This window comes from Orycteropus afer, unplaced genomic scaffold, assembly GCF_000298275.1.
Source record: "Orycteropus afer afer isolate SDZICR_OR568_19922 unplaced genomic scaffold, OryAfe1.0 scaffold00655, whole genome shotgun sequence".
Lineage (NCBI taxonomy): Eukaryota > Metazoa > Chordata > Mammalia > Tubulidentata > Orycteropodidae > Orycteropus > Orycteropus afer.
The window spans coordinates 381566-403857 of record NW_006922242.1 but is presented as its reverse complement, the minus strand read 5'-3'; the positions used below and the strand labels follow the sequence as shown (position 1 = coordinate 403857).

General features: G+C 37.5%; 1 protein-coding gene across 1 annotated transcript in view; it reads right to left on the bottom strand.

Annotated features, from left to right (window-relative positions):
• ITGA8 (integrin subunit alpha 8) overlaps window positions 1–22292 on the bottom strand; it is a 330607-nt gene that overhangs the window by 64255 nt on the left and 244060 nt on the right. Inside the window, exons 24-25 of the mRNA XM_007956731.1 lie at window positions 14627–14732; window positions 12045–12203 (exon numbers count right to left, since the gene is read on the bottom strand). Of these exons, the coding sequence (XP_007954922.1) occupies window positions 12045–12203; window positions 14627–14732 (265 nt within the window). The remainder of the gene's footprint in view (window positions 1–12044; window positions 12204–14626; window positions 14733–22292) is intronic.

Sequence of the window (22292 nt, the reverse complement as noted above, 5' to 3'; positions counted from 1 at the left end):
AGGATGACTCCAAAAAGAACAAAAAGAAATTGGCAGTTAACTGAAGAGACAGACTCAACAGGCTTCCTTTTATGTCTTGATTTTTAAGAGGTGTGTGTGTATGTGAGAGAGAGAGAGATCCTGAGAGAGCGCAAGGGAATGTGAGAGTGAGCTGTTGTTCTCGGTAGTAGCAAGTGCCTCTGCATTCTGAATTAGTGAGAACCATTAACTGGAGATGGTTATGAAGGAAGAGGAGCCCTGGTAGCACGATGGTTAAAGTGCTCAGCTGCTAACTGAAAAGTCAGAGGTTCAAACCCAGCAGCTACTCCTCAGGAGAAAGATGTGACAGTTGGTTTCCCAAAAGATTTACAGCCTTGGAAACCCTATGGGACAGTTCTATTCCACCCTGTAGGGTTGCCAGGAGTTGTAATCGACTTGATGGCAGTGGATATGGTTTTGGTTTATGAAGGAAGAAAATATTCCTAAAGATAAGACAAAACTGTTTAAATTTGCTAAGCCAAGCCACTGTCTGTGAGCCTACTGATTTAAAAACAAAAAAACAGAAGAACAAACCAATCTGCAGGGCTATGATCCTTGAGGAATGAACTGCTTCTGTGTTTCTGCTTTCCATGCTTGTACTGTCTGGTTATAATTTGGACTTCCTGTGGGATTGGCCTTGTTCAAGAGTCTAGTTCTCTGTGGCGACTGCCTGCTTTCTATGGCTCCAAAGACAACTGTTTAACAGTTGGCCTTCTGTTTTGTTAAGATTCTCCAGTCTCTTTCAGATCATTTTTACTTCAGGGTTCTTCTTTCTTGAACTTAGGCCAAGAACATTGCATTGTGATCTTGATGCAGGTTAAATTTGAGTTCCTCATATCTCTTCTAATGTTAGGGTACAGTATCAGATTCCACAGTACATCCCCCAGTGTCTCACACTTGATGGTTTAGTACAAAGTCTTGCCATTTAAAAAAAAAAAATCTTTACTCTTTATGATGTTTTAGTTCTTTAATAGGTTTATTTTTTCAACTTTATCTTGAGATAAATTTTGAATTACTAATTACTATTTGAATTACTCACCAAACCTTTGCATAAAGCCTACCCAAATAAGAAAATTGGTAGTTTGAAATCATTATTTTATTGCCTTTAGTATAGTTAAGAAATACTTTACTCAATTCTAAAATTTTATTCCAAGAAAGGATCTGGAACAAATTAGATTTAATGGATTGGTTTAAATGCTGTAGACAGTTAAATGTTTCAAAATGTTTTTGATGGTGGAATGTGAAGATATTGCCACATTAGAATCTTCTACCTCTGACCTGGACCATGAAGCCTGTAAGCCAAACCTTCATGGACATTCGCTTGTGCCCCTTAATTTATAGAAGACAGACAAATGAACTTGATGAAATGGAAACCACCATGGAAAGGACAGAAAACCAGACCTTTCAATTGGGAGATAAAAGTGAAAGTAGGAGTGGAATGTACCCAAGCACCATCATAACCCATGCTTGTTGGAGCTGGGCCTTGTTTTTCTCAGATGGGAGAAAAGGGGCTTGTGTTTGCTGATTGCCAAGGTCTTCTCTAGCTAAATACTGCTCCAGTTCACTCTAGCCTACCCATACATCTCCCAGGATCAGTTGCAATGAGTCAGCTCTAACTCATGGTGACCCTATGTGCGTCACGGTACAAATGTGTTCCACAGGGTTTAAATGGGTGATTGTTTTTGGAAGTAGATCTCAAGGCCTTTACTCCAAGGCACCTCTGGGTGGACCTGAACCTCCAGCTTCTCAGTCAGGAGCTGAGTGTGTAAACTGTTAATACTACCCAGCCCCACTCCCATCCTCATACTGATATATGAACACTGTTGACAAGCCAGGGAGAGCAAATCCCAATGAGGCCTAGTATTTCAAAACAACTCACTGATTTTCAATCAGACCTGAGTATGTGGCCCTCTTCCATCCTTAATTCAATTTTTGAGTAATAAGTGAAGTACATATGGATAGAAATTTTGCCCACTATCTCCTAGAGTAGCCACAGGTTACACCACATGGTGGTGGCTATGAAGGCAGCCAGTGTCCCTCTTCAAAAGTTGGGCACATTAGGGTTAACTTGGTAACCAAACTGTACTTGTTACTATTGTGAAAACTGACTCCTATTCAGTGATTATTAGACTTTGATGTTTATGTGAGAAAGGTCACATTTGGAATGCATATTCAATTTATAGACTGGTTGTATTTCAGGAAGTTTCAGACTAAACATTTGGCATTCAAAATGCATCTCTTTTTAGGAACAATGTTTTAAATGATGGTTTAGTTTTCAGTCTGGCTCACAAAAAATCTACTTAATATGGCTGTGGTGCTGTAAAATTATATATGTGCAATAAAAATTATAGTAAACCCCAGAAATGTTTCCATATAAGTAATTTTAAAAACAGGGAAAAAATAATTGTGTTAAATAAATTATATTAAATGTTGATATTTAGGTGGAAATAGGTTAAATTAGAGGAAAATGAGAAAGTATGTGGAAACTATCAATTCTGAAGGGTATATCTGGGAAATTTCAGAGGATTTAAAATTGGTGTCATTGGTTCTTTTGAGTGAATGACTTAGAAATTGTTTCTAAGAAAATCTGGACAGTTTTATTTTTTTAATTCAAAGAAAATTTCCTTAGAAATTTGTGAGTGGTTTGGGAAGAGGTAATGAAGGAAAGAGTTCTTTTCAGTGGTAAGTAGGCAAAGCAAGAAGACAGAAGGGAGGAGAAGTTGACTAAAAACATGCATGTGAATATGATGTAAAGGGATTTTGCTTTTTTTTTTTTTTTTAAGTTCAGTGGAAGGTTTGGGAAAAAAAATAACATGATGGGGGGAAAAAAAACCTAAAAAAAACTCACTGCCATTGAGTCGATTCTGAACTGTGTAAATTCTCCAGAAGAAACTTCAGAAAGTAGAGGTGTCAGATTCCCTGTGACGAGTCCATGGTTGGGGGTTGGGACATCTTGGTTGCTAGACCAACCAGAAGGAGCCCTTGTGGTGCAATGGTTAAGTGCTCGAATGATAAACGAAAAGTTGGCCATCTGAACACACCAAGGGGCTCTGTGGGAGAAAGACCTGGCAATCTCCTTCTGTAAAGATTACAGCCTAGAAAATCTTATGGGGATGTTCTACTCTGTCACATGGGATCACTATAAGTTGAATACATAGAACAACTTGTAGAATATGGACTTCTTATTGATGCAGATATTTTAAGAAGTACTTATTATAACTCTACTAATAAATTGTAAAACCAAATAGTCCATAATTTTATCTTAGTCCACTCACTGGTACTAAGATTTATGATTAGGATATAATTCATACCTACACAAATATAGGGAGCTTTGGTGGGGTAGTGGTTAAGGCATTTGACTGCTAACCAGAAGGCTGGTGGTTGGAATCTATCAGTTGCTCCCTGGAAGAAAGATGAGGCAGTCGGCTTCGGTAAAGATTTACAGCTTTGGAAACCCTATGGGGCAGTTCTACTCTGTCCCACAGAGACTCTAAGAGTTGTAATTGACTCGATGGCTGTGGATTTGGTTTTGGTTTGGTTTCTTTTATTAAACCTACCCTCTCTCTGCTTCTTATTAAAAATAAAGTTATTCTTCATTTTAAAAGACAGCAGTTAGTTTTGGTATGTTGTTGTTGTTTGCCGTCGAGTCGGCCCCGACTCATAGCGACCCCTCCTTGGGTTTCCGAGGCAGTATCACTACGGAAGTAGGATTGCCCAACCTTCCTTCCGAGGAGTGGCTGGTGGGTTTGAACCGCCAGCCTCTGGTGAGCAGTCAAGTGCCTTAGGCACTATGCTACCAGAGCTCCTTAGTTTTGGTATACAATTCTGAAATTGATATTAAATTAAATATTTCTCAGGCTTATCTATTGAAGATTATATAATATGATAACTACTTGTTCTTCACTAATTGGAATTTATATTTCAGGCACAGAATAGATTGTGTTTATCTCTGCAGTATCTAGGAAGAAATTAATTGCTAAGTAAATTAATAGCAACTTCACCAAGAATTATTAATAGCTTAAGAAAATAATTTTTGAGTATTCTTATTTGTTTATAGCCACTGGGATAAAATATACTAATTATCAATAATTTTAAATCTATTGTTGATATAAAGCTCTTTTAGACACTCTGGGTCATATGTAAAAGTACTTTGAGTACCTAAAAGTACCTAAAAGTTGAATATGTAGAACATGTATATGTAGAAGCTCCCACCTGATGTTCATACTGTTGGTCTCCCAGCCACACTTTGATTCACAGGTAGCTGAAGCTCATTTCTACTTTTCATAAATTCAGGTTAAAAAACATATTCTTCTTCTTATTTTAAATACATTAATATCCCATTTATATAAATTGAGGATTTTATAATATGAGCATAAATAAGTTACATTTTAAAAAGTAATAACCTCAGACAGATTTTTAATCACAGTTTGTGCCTTAAAGAATAACTGGGTAGCAGGGATTACCAGGTGCTTAGTATATACGGCCACTCAGTTTGCATGAATCTGTAAACATTTAAGGCAAGTTATCTATTTGGTACTGTCCTGTCACATTATAAATGATTGTAAAATTGCAACAAAGAAAAAATAAGTCACAACCAACTTGGTGCACAGTAAACAAGTTACATAATATATACAAATATATGTAAATAATGTCAGTTATAAACCAAACATTACACTCAAAGAGTTAGAAGCCTTCTGCATAATCATGTGCTTCTGACAATTTAGATTTAAGAAATTTATGACTACAATATAGCATATGTTAAATATAGGGAAGGATATGCTGAAAGTGTTAATTATTTAAAGGTTATTCATTAATATCTGAAGAGGTTATTTTAGAAATGAGTTTTTGTCCTTGAAGACATTAAAATCATCTCAATGAAGAGCAAAGAAAGAGGCAACGGAAGGAGATTCCAGAAAGGAATTTGAAATAATTTTGTGTACTGCAAGTGGTCTTATTTAGTATTTCTCCATAAAGAAGGTGGCTTGTTGTCCCATAATGCTTTCAATTATCAGACCATCTTTTAGCCTCTCTCACTGAAGAGAATTTATGTTGGGTTGGAAAATTGAGGCAGGGGGAAAGCCTTTCATAATGCCAATGACTCTGTCCTGGATGGAGCAGAGCTGTGTCCTGGTTGATTAAGTCAGTACTTCCTCAGTATTTCATGAAGCCCTGCCTTGTGCTCCACTCCACTTCTAACAAAGATACTGTGTCCCTGAAGCTCCTAAGAAAATATTCATCCTTACATGAAGTTCTTCTCAAGAAAAAAATCTGATAAAGAATTTTTTTTTTTTTTTAATATATAAATGTGACATTTTTAAGGGTTTATGATAATGTCTTCCCAGAAGGAACCTAAAGTCAAATTTGGATCTTAATCTGAATAGGATCAGATTGTCAACACTTGAGCTACCTGTGAATCAGAGTTTGGCTGGGAGACCAACAGTATGAACATAAGGTGGGAGCTTCTAGAGGTAGAACCTCAGGCTGCCTCAGATGCAAGGAATCTGAATGTGCATTTTAACAGACACCCAGCTGATGTGGATGCACAAGAGTTTGAAAAGCACTGCTCTTGGCTTCCTTACAAGCTTCAGTAAAGAATGGGGTTCTACAACAAGACAAAAGGGGAACAAAGTGAAAATCAATAACTCTGCTTAGGTCCATCAGAGAATTGGGTCATAGGGAAAACTGTTGCCCTCTCCCCCACGAACTGAAGAGGCAGAATGGTGGGCACAGAGATTCACAGCTTACTGGAAGCAGAAGTATAGGAGCAGAAGTCTTCCACTGGAACCATTACCAATAAGAACACTTTTAACTGTACTGATGAACTGTTGGAGGCTCAGTCTGGACTAGCTTGAGAGGTAAAAACTACAAGGGAGGACTCAGACTTAGGCCCCTCCCCCACCTTCCTGCGTTTTACCTCCAGAAGTCCCATCAGGTTCTCACTGTGAAGAATGAAGAAAAATCCTCCTGTGGTTCTGGAACTGTGTGGGAAAATAACCATTTTGCCCAGAGCTTTCTGTTTTCCTTAACAAGCTCTTCCCTTGAGGGAAACTATTTTATCAGATTCTAACTGACTTGAATTTTACCAGGGTCTAAATGACCTTGTTGTTGTTGTTAGGCACCATCGAGTTGGTTCCAACTCATAGCAATCTTATGTACAACAGAAAGAAGCATTGCTCAGTCCTGTACCATCCTCACAACTGTTGCCATGTTTGAGCTCATTGTTGCAGCTTCTGTATCAATCCATCTTGTTGAGGGGCTTCCTCTTTTTCGCTGACCCTCTACTTTACCAAGCATGATATTCTTCTATGGGGACTGGTACCTCCTGACAACATGACGAAAGAGAGGCGAAGACTTGCCATACTTGGTTCTATGGCACATTCTGGCTGTACTTCAGCCAAGAAAGATTTGTTTGCTCTTCTGGAAGTCCATATAAACAAAAACAAACTCACTGCTGTTGAGTCAATTCAACTCATAACGACCCCTCCTTGGGTTTCCGAGGCAGTATCTCTACAGAAGTAGATTGCCCAAACTTCCTTCCGAGGAGTGGCTGGTGGGTTTGAACCACCAGCCTTCTGGATAGCAGTCAAATGCCTTAGGCACTATGCTACCATAGTATATTCAATATTCTTTGCCAACACCATAATTCAAGTGCATCAATTCTTCTTTGGTCTTTCTTACTCACTGTCCAACTTTCATGTGCATATGAGACAATTGAAAATACCATGGCTTAGGTCAGCACATATTAGTCTTCAAAGTGACATCTTTGCTCTTAACACTTTAAAGAGGTCTTTTGCAGTGGACTTGACGAGTGTAAAACATTATCTGATTTCTTGATTGCTGTTTCCATGGGTGTTGATTGTGGATTCTAATAAAATGAAATCCTTGACAACTTCAGTCTTTTCTCCATTTATCATTTTGATGCTTATTGGTCAAGTTGTGAGGATTTTTGTTTTATGCTGAGGTGTAAGGAGCTCTTGGTGGTGTGGTGTAGTGGTTAAGCATTTTGCTGCTAACCAAAAGGTTGGTGGTTTGAATCTACCAGCTGCTTTGCAGAGGAAAGATAGGAGGGGGTATGCTTCCAAAAATATTTACAGCCTTGGAAACCCAGTGGGGGTCACTATGAGTCAGAATGGACTCGATGGCAGTGAGCTTTTTCTTTTTTTTTCTCAATGTTGAGGTGTAATCCATACGGAAGATTGCAGTCTTTGTTCATCATCAGTAAGTGTTTGAAGTCCTCTTAACTTTCAGCAAGCAAGGTTGTGTCATCTGCATATCTCAGGTTGTTAATGAGTTGTCATCCAATCCTGATGCTGTGTTCTTCTCCATATAGTCCAGCTTCTTGGATTATTTGCTCAGCATACAGATTGAATAATTATGGTGAAAGGATAGAACCCTGCTGCACACCTTTTCTGATATTAAACCATGAAGTATTTCCCTGTTCTGTTCCAGTAACTGCCTCTTGGTCTATGTACCAGTTCCTCATGAACACAATTTTGTTCTGGAATTTCTATTCTTCACAGTGTTATCCATAATTTGTTATGGTGCTCACAGTCAAATACCTTTGAATAGTCAATAAAACACAGTTAAACAACTTTGTGGTATTCTCTGCTTTCACCCAAGATCCATCTGAGATTAGTAATGGGATCCCTTGTTCTACATCTTCTTCTGGACTTGGCTTGAATTTCTGGCAGTTCCCTGTCTATATACTGCTATAACCATTAAAAAATATTTTCAGCAAAATTTACTTGCATGTGATATTAATGATATTGTTCAATAATCTCTGCATTCTATTGGATCACCTTTCTTTGAAATGACCACAAATGTGGATCTGTTTCAGTCAGTTGGCCAGGTACCAGTCTTCCAAATTTCTTAGCACAGATGAGTGAGCACTTCCAGAGTTGCATTTGTTTGTTAAAACATCTCAATGGGTATTCATTCTGTCAGTTCCTGGAGACTTGTTTTCTGCCACTTCCTTCTGTGTAGCTTGGGCTTCTTCCTTCAATACCATTGGTTCTTGATCCTATACTATCTCCTGAAATGATTGGATGTTGACCAATTCTTTTTGGTACACTGGCTCTGTATTCCTTCCATCTTTTGATGCTTCCTGCATTGTTCAATGTTTTGCCTGTAGAATCCTTCATTACTCAAGGCTTGAATTTTTTCCTCAGTTCTTTCAGCTTGAGAAATGCCAAATGCATTCTTCCCTTTTGATTTTCTAACTCCAGTTCTTTGTATATTTCATTATAATACTTTGTCTTCTGGAGCTGCCCTTTGAAATCTTCCATTCATCTCTTTTATTCATTTCTTCTATTTGCTTTAGCTACTCTACAATCAACAGAAAGTTTCAGAATCTCTTCTGACATACTTTTGTCCTTTCTTTCTTTCCTGTTTTTTTAAATGACCTTTTGTTTTCTTCAAGTATGATGTCCTTGATGTCATCCCACAAATTGTCTGGTCTTCTGTCATTGGTGTTCAATAAGTCAAATCAATTCTTCTGATGGTCTCTAAATTCAGGTAGGATATAATCAAGGTTGTATTTTGGCTCTTGTGGACTTGTTTTAATTTTCTTCAGCTTCAATTTGAACTTGCATATGAGCAATTGATGGTCTTCCATAGTTGGCTCCTGGCCTTGTTCTGCCTGATGATATTGAGCTTCTTCATTGTCTCTTTACACAGATATAGTCAATTTGATTCCTATGTATTCCATCTGGTGAGGTCCACGTCTATAGCCACCATTTATTTTGTTGAAAAAGGTATGTGCAATAAATAAATCATTGGCCTTGTAAAATTCTACCATGCTATCTCCAGCATCATTTCTATCACCAAGGCTGCGTTTTCCTTCTTTGTTTCCAACTTTTGCATTCCATTCATCAATAATTATCAATGCATCTTGATTGCATGTTTGATCAATTTCAGACTGCAGAAGTTGGTAAAAATCTTCAATTTCTTCATCTTTGGCTTTAGTGGTTGGTGCATAAATTTGAATAATAGTTATTGTGATAGTTGGAGCTGTGTGTCAACTTGGCTGGACCACAATTCTGTGTGGTTGGAGCTGTTGTGGTGTGGTTGTTCCCATGATGGAATCAGATGACTATGTTCTGAGTGGCCAATCTGTTGAAAGGGAGTTTCCCTAGGGGTGTGGCCTGCTTCCAGTATATCCAAGGACATCCTGGGAAGACAGACATTCTTCTGTGGATCAGGATTCTGTTGTGCTGCCTACAACTGTCCATGAGTGAACAGTCCACCATTCGGCCTGGAAATCTTGGATTCATCATTTGTTGGAGTCAACAGCCGGTATACTGCCTGCCAGCCTTGAGCTCTTCAGCCCCTGCAGTTGCAAGAGCCAGGAAAAGCCTCCAGCTTGACGTTTGATCCAGGAACTTTGGTCTTGCCAGCTTCTATAAGTGTGTGAGCCATTCCTAAGATAAATTTCTCTCCATATATACATATACATAAGCTTTACTGGTTTTTGTTTTTCTAGAGAACCCAGTCTAACACAGTTATATTAATCAGTCTTCCTTGTATATGTATGGATATTATTCTATCACTGACAGCACTGTACTTCAGGAGAGGTCTTGAAATGTTCTTTTTGACTACGAATGTGATGCCATTCTTCTTCAATCTGCTTTTGCTGGCATAGTAGACCACATGATTGTCCAATTAAAAATGGTCAGTATAAGTCCATTTCAGCTCACTAATGCCTAGGATGTCAATCTTTATGTATTCCATTTCAGTTTTTACAATTTCCAATTTTCCTAGATTCATACTTTGTGCATTTCATATTCCAATTATTATTGGATGTTTGCAGCTGTTTCTTCTCATTTTGAGTCATGCCATATAAGCAAAATGAAGTCCCCAAAGCATTGGTCCCTCTAAGTCACAAAGATCGACACTAACTTTGAGAAGGCAGCTCTTCCCCAGTTATATTTTGAATGCCTTCCAACCTGAAGAGCTCATCTTCCAGCACTATATCAGGCAATGTTCTACTGCTATTCATAAGATTTTCAGTGGCTTTTTTTTTTTTTCCCAGAAGTAGGCTGCCATGTCCTTTTTCCTAGTTTGTCTTGGTCTGGAAGGTCTGCTGAAAGCTGTCCACCATGGTTGACCCTGCTGTTATTTGAAATACTGGTGGCATAGCTTTCAGCATCATAGCAACATATAAGCTGCCATAGTATGACAAACTGACAGACAAGTGGTGGAAGGGAAATATCCAACTTCAGCCTCCTTCTAGCTTTGCTGTCCTACCTAAAAGTGTGTGGAGGGGGAGGCTAAGAATCTCTTGGAAGATCATAGCCAGGGTCACAGGCTCAATAGGACTGATGCCTAATCATAGGATTATAGAATGCTTCCTCTATCACACACAGCTTACCACCACATCAATAGGACTGTTGTATAATAACAGGATTTCAGCTGAAGAGAACTGCAAGGCTCAGACCCTATTTAAGGATTCTCCAGGGAAATCCCAACACAACACAGGAAACAGAGTAGGATCCTAGAAAAAATTTTAGCTTCTGACCCACACCTACAAAAAACAGTAAACAGAGCCTAATTCCTAGTCAGATACACATAAAATGTCATACCAAAATCTGTCTATCTGTCTATCTCAGTTCCTTTTTCCTGGTGCATCATGTTCAGCTTTCAACAACAACAGCAAAATATATAAGGAATACTAAGAGGTAAAAAAAAAGTCTGAAGAGATAACCAAGTATTTGAACCAGACTCAGCTATAACAGAAATTTTGGAATTATCAGGTTGATAATCTAAAATAACTATGATTAATATGCTAAAAGTTCTAAAGGAAAAAGTAGATAACATGTAAGAACAAATTGGTAACGTAAGCCGAGGAATGGAAACTCTAAGAAAGAATCAAATGGAAATGCTAGAAATCAAAAGCAATGTAACAGAAATGAAGAATGCCTTTGCTGAGCCTTTGGTGGACATGGCTGAGGAAAGAATTAGTGATCCTGAACATAGGACAATGGAAAGTTTCCAACTGAAAATCAAACAGAAAAAAGAATGAAAAACAAAAACAAACAGAATGGAATATCCAAAAATGTGGAACAGCAACAAATGGTATAATATATGTGCAATGGGAATACCAGAAGGAGAAGAAAGAGAGAGGGGAACAGAAGAAATATTTGAATTAATAATGGCTGAAAATTTCCAAAGTTAATGGCAGGCATTAAATCACATATCCAGGAATCTCAGAGGATACCAAGCAGAATAAATACGAAAAAAATCTATACCTAGGCATATTATATTTAAGCTACAGAGAATCAAAGAAAAGAAGCCAGAAGGGTGGGGAAAAAAACTACAGAAGAAAATAATAAGCAAATCTCAAAACTAGAGAGCAAATCTTCCTATAGAGGAAGAAGGATAAAAATTACATCAGACTTTTTTTCAGAAACTGTGTGAATATGAAGGGAGTGAAGTGAAATATTTAAAGTGTTGAAAGAAAAAACCACTAACCTAGAATTTTATACCCAGTGAAATTATCCTTCAAAAGTGAAGGAGAAATAAAGTTTTCTTAGATGAAAAAAAGTTGAAGGTCTTGAAATTCCATCCTAGGAGTATTAGAACCTTGAGATGTCCTTTGGCAAATTATCACATTTAACCATTTGCTGTTGGCAACCACTGGGCAAGCCCATTTTGGGAAGACCCTCATGTCTTTTGGCAATACACTAAAAAGATTTTGACAACAGCATATTTCTGAATTTTCAAAAATAATCACATATCTACTTTTACAGATTTTAGTGTGACTGTACTACTAATTAAAGCATATATAAAAGTTACATACTGAAAGAGGCTAAATAAAAGACAGGTCACTTCCATATTGACTGCTTTATCATGCATGAGAAATAAAGTTAGGAGAAAGTTAAGTTTTCTAGGAGTTTAAATTAGGTTTGGGATTTTAACTATAATACTAAAAAAAGATCTTATTGACAGGTAAGGAATTTATTTTTATAATTACTTAGCCCTACCCCCCAAAAAAAGAAGTAAAGCTGCAGGCTGGAACAGACTCCTACCTTTATATCCTGTGGGTTGATATCAGGATTTGTTTGACATTGCAGAGGTCCCAGAGTTTGAATGTGAAAAATGTAGAGGAGAAATTCATCCCGGGCAGAGAATGGCCAACCCACTTCCAGACGAGTGTCACTGATGGTACTTGGCCCAATATTGTGCAGCTGTAAGCAAATAACATGTGACGATACAGCACACATCAGAAAAATGAAATCAAACTCAGTATATTCTATATTTTTTAAATAACGTATATTATTGATTTAAAATCAACTGGAATATAATTGTGGAAAATAATAAAATAAAGTCAGTGTGGGAGAGAACAGCTCTGAGAGAGGGAGGTGATGGTGCATAGAGAACACTCTGTGAAGCTATAAGGGCAAAGACCACAAACCATGTTAACTATGCCTGAAAATACTGAAGTTTACCTTAAATTTACATTAATTTAATTTTAGCACTAGAAATACAGTTTTAATTACATGCTTTCAAAACCTGGTTATTCTTTCTCTACATTTCAGTGTCTCCTCTTTCCTGACTACTGACTTGTCAATTGCAACCACATGTGATGCACTCTCTTTCACCCCCTGGAAAAACTGCCATCCATCAAGTGCCAAAGACGGTCCATGCTCTCCACAGTTCACTTCAAGTGCGTGTTTCAAAGCACGTGTTTCAAAGCTCCTTCTGTTTTAATCAGCAAATCTCAAGGAAAGAAAGGCCACAACTCATAGAGATGAATATTTTTAACACATGAAGTCTGTTCACAGAGGACACAAAGTGGTTTGTGGAAAACAGTATATTTATTGTGGTTTTAAAAATTCATCTAAAAGTTAGCAGGGATTTTTTTTCCCCCATAGTTCTTATAATAATCATTAAAAGAATTTATTATTGTTTCTACTTATTTTGATGGCCCATTTAATTTACATTATCAAAGAAGCTTGATATCCATTGATATAGTATATTATAAAACATGAGATTAGCATATAAGAAACATTTGATACCTAATCATAGGATTATAGAATGCTTCTTTTGGCACTATCGATAATTACCCCCAAATTTTAAGATCTACTTATGCTAAGATTAGAAGCAAGATTTCCTTTAGAATGATTGAGTTTGAATATGTTTTCAAACTTTTAAGTTTTCACCATTCTTAGGTAGAAACCAGCATGCAAAACTTTAATACATTATTTTACAGTATTTCTTTCCAGTAAAGTGCTTTCATCTGTGCGTCCTTGGGAATTGTGTTATCCTTTTGCTATCAGAAGAGCTTAAGGTAAAGCTTTGATCCAGCATTGGGCAGGGCTTTTGATTCTGAGCTGCAGGGTGGGCAAATGAGGTTTCCATGCTGACGCTGCACAGGAGTTGAAGCTTCTTCCTCCCCTTATAGGTAAATAGTTAGTGTAACTGCCTTTAGTGTCAACCTCAGAGTATGCTACACATGTCCCTTGTAGATGAAAGTGAAAGTCAGAATTATTAGCAGGGTCAGTGGCATGAATGACAACAGGAAAGGAACAGAAGGCATTCATCAAGAAGGAACCACAAACAGAAAATGGCTTGGAATATAATTTTATCAAAATTCCATTCTTACCCCCTTAAAAATGAATAATTGTTCTCTGCTGATAGCACTGCCTTTATTAAACTACAACAGCTACTATTAAACTCTCTGTTATATCTACTGGTTTCTAAATGTAAAAAAAATGTTTCAGATGACATATTAATAAATCTCTTTCCCACTCACATTTGAACACTTAGAGAAGGAAAAGATCATCAGGCATTCCCCACCTCATGTGTTGCTGGTGTGCTTCTGGAAAATATTTTATAAATCAATCAACTATTTCAAATCTCAGAATAAATCATTCATTTCTAATTTGGATTATCTGAATGAAAAGTAACATTATTCTTCTCTATATACACATCTGAGAGCTCTGGTAGCATAGTGCCTAAGGCACTTGACTGCTAATCAGAAGGCTGGTGGTTCAAACCCACCAGCCACTCCTCAGAAGGAAGGTTGGGCAATCTACTTCCGTAGTGATACCTCCTCGGAAACCCAAGGAGGGGTCGCTATGAGTCGGGTCCGGCTCGATGGCACATAACAACAACAACATATACATGTTCATCCATCTTGTATATTATATGTGTATTTTTTTTGGTACAATAGTAAATAATTCATATGATCTTCTCTGTCTGGTTCCTTCTAGTTGGTAACCTTCAATTTAAGAGATGGATAGGTCTTAAAGATATCTGAAAATGTAGAAAGAAATGAAATAAAGTCTAGGGGGCTTGTCATTTTTATGCTTAGACTGTCCTAGTATTACAAAGAGAGGAAATAAAGAATATTTTAAAAAGAAGAATAGTAACAAGATAAGTTTTCCCACTATATCGTGTTTCTAATCACTGAGGAACAAGGAGGCATATCTGTGATTGCTTACCAAGACATCCACCACTGTCCATTGCAATGTATTATACCAGCACTAATCTAGGATGTATATAAACCTGAGATCTTAGAGTGGTACTTTTAAAATGTTAAATAGAATTTAATAATAAAGATGATAAGAATAAACCCCTAAAGCAATTTTAACATGGAAATAACTACCTCATAAATATGTTCCACCAAAGGCCCAACATCTTCTTCTTTGTGAGGCTCCTCTTCTGGTTCCCAGTTGTGAATGGGCAGAATAATTTGCGGAGGGTGGGATACTCTGAAACATGGATGTTAATTGTTCATTTCAATGATTTTGTATGTAAAGGATGTTTCACTAGTACACAGTATAGTAACAGCAAAATGAAAAAGTGGCTTTCAATTTATTTGAGTAGATATTGCCTATATGGAAAAATAATGAATGTGAAATTCAGCAAAATACCTAAAAGTGAAGAATTCAAAACATCTGCTACATGCATTTCTTTATTACTGGTTGTGAGCCCAGAGATGGACAGGAGCCCTGGTGGCATTGAGATCCCTGCTGCTACTCAAAAGGTTGCCAATTTGAACCCACCAGCTGCTTCATGAGAGAAAGGTGTGGCAGTCAGCTTCCATAAAGTGGCAGTGGGTGTGGTGTTACACGTTTTAGCCCAGAGATGACCTACTTTACACCTCTTGAGCGCTAGGGGGCAGAGCAGAAAGAGTTCCTGAGAGAAAAACTACCTTGAAAGAACATGGAATTAAACTGGAGAGGGAGACAGAGAGATGCTTGTGTGTGTGTGCATGTACATGTGTGTGTGTGAGGGGGGTGTCAGGGGGACGTGTCTTGGTGGCACAATGGTTAAGTGCTCAGGTGTTAATGTAAATATCAGTGGTTCAGACCTACTGGTGGCTATGCAGAAGAAAAGACCTGGTAATCTGCTCTCATAAATATTTTAGCCAAGGAAACCCTTTGAGGCAGTTATACTCTGTATATCAAGTCATACTCCAACTATGAGTTGGAATTGACTTGATAGTATACAATAACCAATAGATAGATGTTGTTGTTGTTATGTGCGTTGAGTCACACCCGACTCATAGGGACCCTTCATTGGGTTTCCGAGGCAGTATCATTATGGAAGTAGATTGCCCAATCTTCCTCCCAAGGAGTGGCTGTGGGGTTTGAACCACCAACCTTCTGGTTAGTCAAGTGCCTCAGGATAGATGTGTATATGTACGTATATATTATATTTCCTGTGTCAGTGAGCAAATGTGCATGTATGTGCATACACATGATTTATAATTGTTGTTATTAATCATATAAAAAATAAAACCCTTTTTTTTGTGGATGAAAATGTAAAATTCTGCATGGTGTTTTACATATCCAGTGCTGAAGGAATATAGTTTCTAGTAAAAGACTTCAAAGTAGAAAAGTAGCCGCTTGTATCTTCCTCCTTCCTAGATTTGATTGGTTTTCTACTAACATAGTCATACTTCTCACAAAGCCAGATCTAGAGCTGCAACAAAATAAAGTACAATGGAGTTCTAGAGTTATCTATAGATACTTCAAATGTCATGACAGAGAGAGAGAGAGCTAAATGGTATATTCATCATGTAAGTATGACATTGACTTGATATATGGGTATTTTTATCTGCAACTTATACCTAGAAAGTGAATGAAATGAACAAAATGCAATATATGGCATTACTCCATATTAAAAGCTTAAAACAAACTAAATTATTATTTTAAAACATTTTCAATATAGTTCTAAAAAAAATGCTTTCTAGTAGGTTTTGGGTTAAAAAATATCCTTAAAAGAATTCTAGACCTTCAGGTAAAAGTAACTTGAACAAAAACATCTCTTTTCCAACCGATGTCCTAAATGACCTATTAAGGGTAAAGAACATTGAATGTATCATGGACTGCTAAAAGAATGAACAAACCAGTCTTAGAAGAAATACAACCAGTATGTTCCTTTGAGGCAAGGATGGTGAGACTTTGACTAGCTTACTTTGAACACATCATCAGGAAAGACCTATTGCTAGGCAAGGGCATGATGTTTGGTAAAGTAGACCAAACCAAAAAACAAACTCACTCCCATCAAGTTGATTCTGACTCATAGCGACCCCTCCTTGGGTTTCCAAGGGAGTATCTATCTCTACGGAAGTAGATCACCTAGTCTTCCTTCTAAGGAGTGGCTGGTGGGTTTGAAAAGCCGGCCTTCTGGTTAGCAGTCAAATGAAAATGAGGGAAACCCTCAATGACAGGGTTTGACTCAATAGCCACAACAGACTCAAACATACCAATGATCATACAGATGGCAAAGGACTGGGCACCATTTTGTTCTGTTATATATAAGGTCCCTGACTTGATGACAATAACAACAATGATTAACACAGCCTCTAGCAAATTCAAATGTCATCCTTTTTTTCCTCCTTCTTCTGGATCATATCTTTCTAAAGCAAAAAGCAAAATTTCTTGGAGTAAATTCTGACCCTAGGGCAAATAATTTAATTTATGTATGTCTCTGTTTCTTCTTCTGGAAAATTATGATAACCTCTTTGAGTTATATACCACAAATGATCGGAAAATATCTCAAATGTTTTGGGCTAAAGTTAATTTGGCTGAATTGGTTTCTAGGGTTGGGTGGATTCTGTACATTTTTTAAAACTGAAACCTACAGAAATGTTGCTAAATTATAAACTCTTTGTACAAGCCTTTAATGTACAACTGTTAAATAAAAAGTATAGGGCACAGCTTTGCTGGGATGATATCTAATAATTCTCTACTCTTATATTGGTTCATCATTATACCATGGTCCCTTTTCCTATTTTATTAAATCATGTTCAGATCAAACATAGGCAACTTGTTGTGGAAAATAGCACAGTACTTTCATCAGAGGAAAGCCAAGAACTTGGGCTTCCATTCCCACAGGGCCCTGACCTCAGCTCTCAGAGTTTTGCTTTGCTATCAGCCTGACAGCAGAGAGTTGAGTCCATTCTTTAATGTCAACATCCATTGTCAAGCTCTCAAAAAACAAAACAAAAGAAACTCACTGCCATCCAGTCAATTGTGACTCACAGTGACCCCCATTGGGTTTTCAAGGCAGTAAATCTTTACGGAAGTAGATTGCTCCATAACCATCTTCCTTCCACAGAGCAGCTGGTGGGTTTGAACCACCAACCTTCTGGTTAGCAGTCAAATGCCTCAGGCACTGTGCCACCAGAGCTCCTTTGTGAGGCTTTAGGGAAATTTTTTAAATTTTTCTTTTGTCATGTTGTTGTTGTTGTTGTTATGTGCCGTCGAGTCTGCCCCGACTCATAGCGACCCCTCCTTGGGTTTCCGAGGCAGTATCACTACGGAAGTAGGATTGCCCTACCTTCCTTCCGAGGAGTGGCTGGTGGGTTTGAACCACCAGCCATCTGGTTAGCAGGCAAGTGTCTTAGCTATTTTCTCTCCTGTTTTGCTGTTGTTGTTGTTAACAACATGAGTTCTGTAGGGATTGGTCATAAATCTTCTACAACAAGTACAACACACTGCCATAGAGTCAGATCCGCTCATAGTGACCCTTCCTTGGGTTTCCAAGGCAGTATCACTATGGAAGTAGATTGCCCAATCTTCCTTCCGAGAAGTGGCTGGGGGGTTTGAACTGCCAGCCTTATGGTTAGTAGTCAAATGCCTTAGACACTACACCACCAGAGTGCCTGTAAATCCTCTAGGACCATAGAGTCGTAATTTTTAGACTTTGACAGGTGTTGTGCAGATAATCTGATCAAAATCCCTCATTTTGTATATGAAAGGAAAACTAATGTCCAAAGAAGTAGTGGGTTAGTTACAGGTAAGGACAAGAGGTCAAGTTTTCTAAGTACCATCCACTCTATTTCCAATATATAATCGGGCCCACAGGGATCCCATGTGTCCCCACACATTAGACTATGAGCCCGTGTTGTTGTTAGTTGAGGGATCCTAATACCACCCTTTTACCTGCAGTAAAATTTTTAAATACAGCTTAAAGAAACTTCCTGCCCTAGTCCTGTAACAAAATAAAATAGAAATCTATTAAGCCAACAAAAATCTGTCAGGAGGCATGGCAAAATCATTCAAAAATCAATTATCCTTTAAAAGTCTGTTCAAATCTGGGTCAATCATGGCAAAGAATGGCTTTCTAATGATTCTAATTAAATAAGTGAAACACTGTTCATTGGAGTTCAAAGTTAATTTGCTTTTTTTAGAAGGAAGGCAAGCAAAGAAGGAAGACTATAATCAGCTCATTAGCCTAGGGTGAACTGCCAGTGCAAAAATCTAACACCCTTTACTGAATAGCCCTTATACATTCTAAGATGGTAGATTAGAGCACTATTCCACTGAGAGCCTAGAGTATAGAGAAGATTAGAGCAGTGTCAATGAAAACAATAGAAATTTGGAATAGATTTGAGGGAGAAACAAAGAACTCATTTGTTGTTGTTGATAAATACCTATAAAAACACTTCTATACTATCATGGAATTCAAAGCTGAGAACTTGATAGTATGATGTGAACCCTATTTTTATAACTGTATTTTTAGGCGCTCTGGTAGCATAGTGCCTAAGGCACTTGACTGCTAACCAGAAGGCTGGCGGTTCAAACCCACCAGCCAATCCTCAGAAGGAAGGTTGGGCAATCTACCTCCATAGTGATACTGCTGCAGAAACCCAAGGAGGGGTTGCTATGAGTCAGGTCCGACTTGACGGCACATAACAACAACAACAGTCTCAAATAGTAAAGATTGTTGTTGTTGCTGTTAGGTGCCCTGGAGGTGGTTTTGACCCATAGCGACCTCATGTATAACAGAAGGAAACACTGCCCGGTCCTGCGCCATCCTCACAATTACTGCTATACCTGAGCCCATTGTCGCAGCCACTGTGTCAATCCACCTTGTTGAGGGTCTTCCTCTTTTTCACTGACCCTCTACTTTAGCAAGTATGATGCCTTTCTTCAAGGACTGGTTCCTCCTGATACCATGTTGCAAGTTCAAGAGGTGAAGTCTCACCATCCTTGATTCTAAGGAGCATTCTGGCCACAAATCTTCCAAGACAAGTTTGTTCATTCTTCTAGCAGTCCATGGTACAGTTAATATTCTTCGCCAATACTACAATTCAAATGCATCAATTCTTCTGCAGTCTTCCTTATTTATTGTCCAGCTTTCACATTTTTATGAGGCTACTGAAAACACCATGGCTTGGGTCAGGCACACCTAGTCTTCAAAGTGACATCTTTGCTCTTTAACACTTTAAAGAGGTCTTTTTCAGCAGATTTGCCCAGTGCAATACAACATCTGATTTCTTGACTGCTGCTTCCATGGGCATTGATTGTGTATCCAAGTAAAATGAAACCCTTGACAACATCAATCTTTTTTCCATTTATCATGATGTTGCTTATTGGTCCAGTTGTAAGGATTTTTGTTTTCTTTATGTTGAGGTGTGATCCATACCGAAGACTGTACTCTTTGATCTTCATCAGTAAGTGCTTCAAGTCCTTTTCACTTTTAGCAAGGAAGTTTGTGTCATCTGCATATTGAAGGTTGTTAGTGAGTCTTCCTCCAAACTTGATGCCATGTTCTTCTCCATAGAGTCCAGCTTTTTGGATTATTTGCTTAGCATACAGAATTGAGTAAGTATGGTGAAAGGACACAACCCTGACACACATTTTTTCTGATTTTAAACTATACAATATCCCCTTGTTCTGATAGAATGACTGTCTCTTTGTCTATGTACAGGTTCCTCATAAGCACAGTTAAGTATTCTAGAATTCCTATTCTTATAAACATTATCCACAATTTGTTATCCACACAGTTGAATGTCTTTGCATGGTCAGTAAAACACAGGTAAACATTTTTCTGGTATTCTTTACTTTTAGTCAAAGTCTATATCTGACATCAACAATGATATCTTTGTTCCACATCCTCTTCTGAGTCTGGCTTGAATTTCTGGCAGTTCCCTGTCTATGTACCGCTGTAACCATTTTAAAATAATTTTCAGCATAATTATTATTTGCATGTTATATTAATGATTTTTTTAAAAAAAAATAATTTCTGCATTCTTTTGAATCACCTTTCTTTGGAATGGTAATGATTACCATTTATTATATGGAACTATGTTGGCTGTACCAGCTATAGGGACAGTATTATACACAGACCTTGGTTATTTATACAAACCAACTCAATAGAGATTATTTTACAAAGATTGTACTTTTATTACTTTTGGTGAGCTCAGTATATGTGGTGCTGCCTCATGGAGCCAAATTTACTTCTTACAGACCTATGCTAAATTAATCTTTGTACCAAGACATGACAAGAAAATTTTCTTAAAGATGATGTTGACATTATCTAGGTTTGCAACAAATGGAACAGTCCTCAGTAATTTTTTCCCATTCAATGAAAGAAATCCATTTAAGTCTATTCTTAAAATTATAAAAACAGCATTAAATTAAAAAAAAAAAAAAACAACACAAAAAACAAAAAACCAAACCCAACCCGCTGGCATCACATCGATTCTGACTCTTAGCAACCCCTACTGGGTTTGCAAGGTGGTAAATCTTTAGGAAAGTAGACTATCCTGTCTTCCTTCTAGGAGTAGCTGGTGGGTGTAAACCACCAACCTTCTAATTAGCAGTCAAAAGCCTTAGGCACTGCACCATCAGAGCTTAAGATGAAAACAAACAAACAAACAAACACCAAACATACTGCTGTGGAGTCAGATCTAACTCATAGAGACCCCTCCTTGGTTTTTCAAGATGGTGTCACTATGGAAATAGATTGCCTAATCTTCCTTCTGCAGGTTTGAACCACCAGACTTCTGGTTAGCGGTCAAATGCCTGAGGAACTATGCCACCAGAGCTCCCAGAGCTTAAGATATATAGTGTATAATAAAATACATTGGAATAAACAGGATTGGCCAAAAAGAGAACTAGGGTTTTCTTGAGGGCTGAACATGGAAGGTTTCCAATACAGTAGTTGTTTGTTCCCTGAAGAACTAAATAGTTCTCTTTTGGCAAAAGAGTTTTACTTTGCAAGATGGCTGAAAAGAACTTTAGCACTGCCTTAGACTGTGTCAATTTTTAGCCATGAGTCTAGAAATAAAAATAATTGCCCCTCTATGAGAAAACCAATTTGAATTCCCCGTTTGATTATTGATAAAATTGGAAAGATTCTTTCTTTTTATCTAGAAAAGTTAATGCCATAAATGATAAAAGAAATAAATTTAAAAACATTAACCTCATAAAATGAGTATGTGAGAGTAAAGAGTGTTGCATTAATCCCTTGGCTGCCCTGGACTGAGTTATTTATTATGTAATAAAAACATTTTCCAATTTATATTTATTTTGAAATTAAGAAACACTTTCCATTTATGTCTGGCTAGCAAAACTAAAACAAGTTACCTAGAAAGGAAGAAAATTTTCATATACATTGGTTGTAAATTTTTAAAAAGACAAAAATAATGTAGCAAAGAACAATGTTTCTGTTTTAATCTCTAATCTTTTTTCATGTAGCATTTTCTCATTAAAAAGGAGAGGAGAGAATTAAATTAGAAATCAGTAACATGAAACATCTAGAAAAGCACCACATAACAAGTCAACTCATGACTTAAAGAAGAAGTCACAAAGGAAATTAGAAAATATTTTTAAATGATTTGTAATAAAAAGCCAAGATTTTAACATTTTAATGTTATACTAAAGCAATTTTTAGAGGTAAATTTACAGCACTAAATGCTTATATGGGAGCTCTGGTAGCATAGTGCCTAAGGCACCTGACTGCTAACCAAAAGGCTTGAGGTTCAAACCCACCAGCCACTCCTGGGAAGGAAGGTTGAGTAATCTACTTCC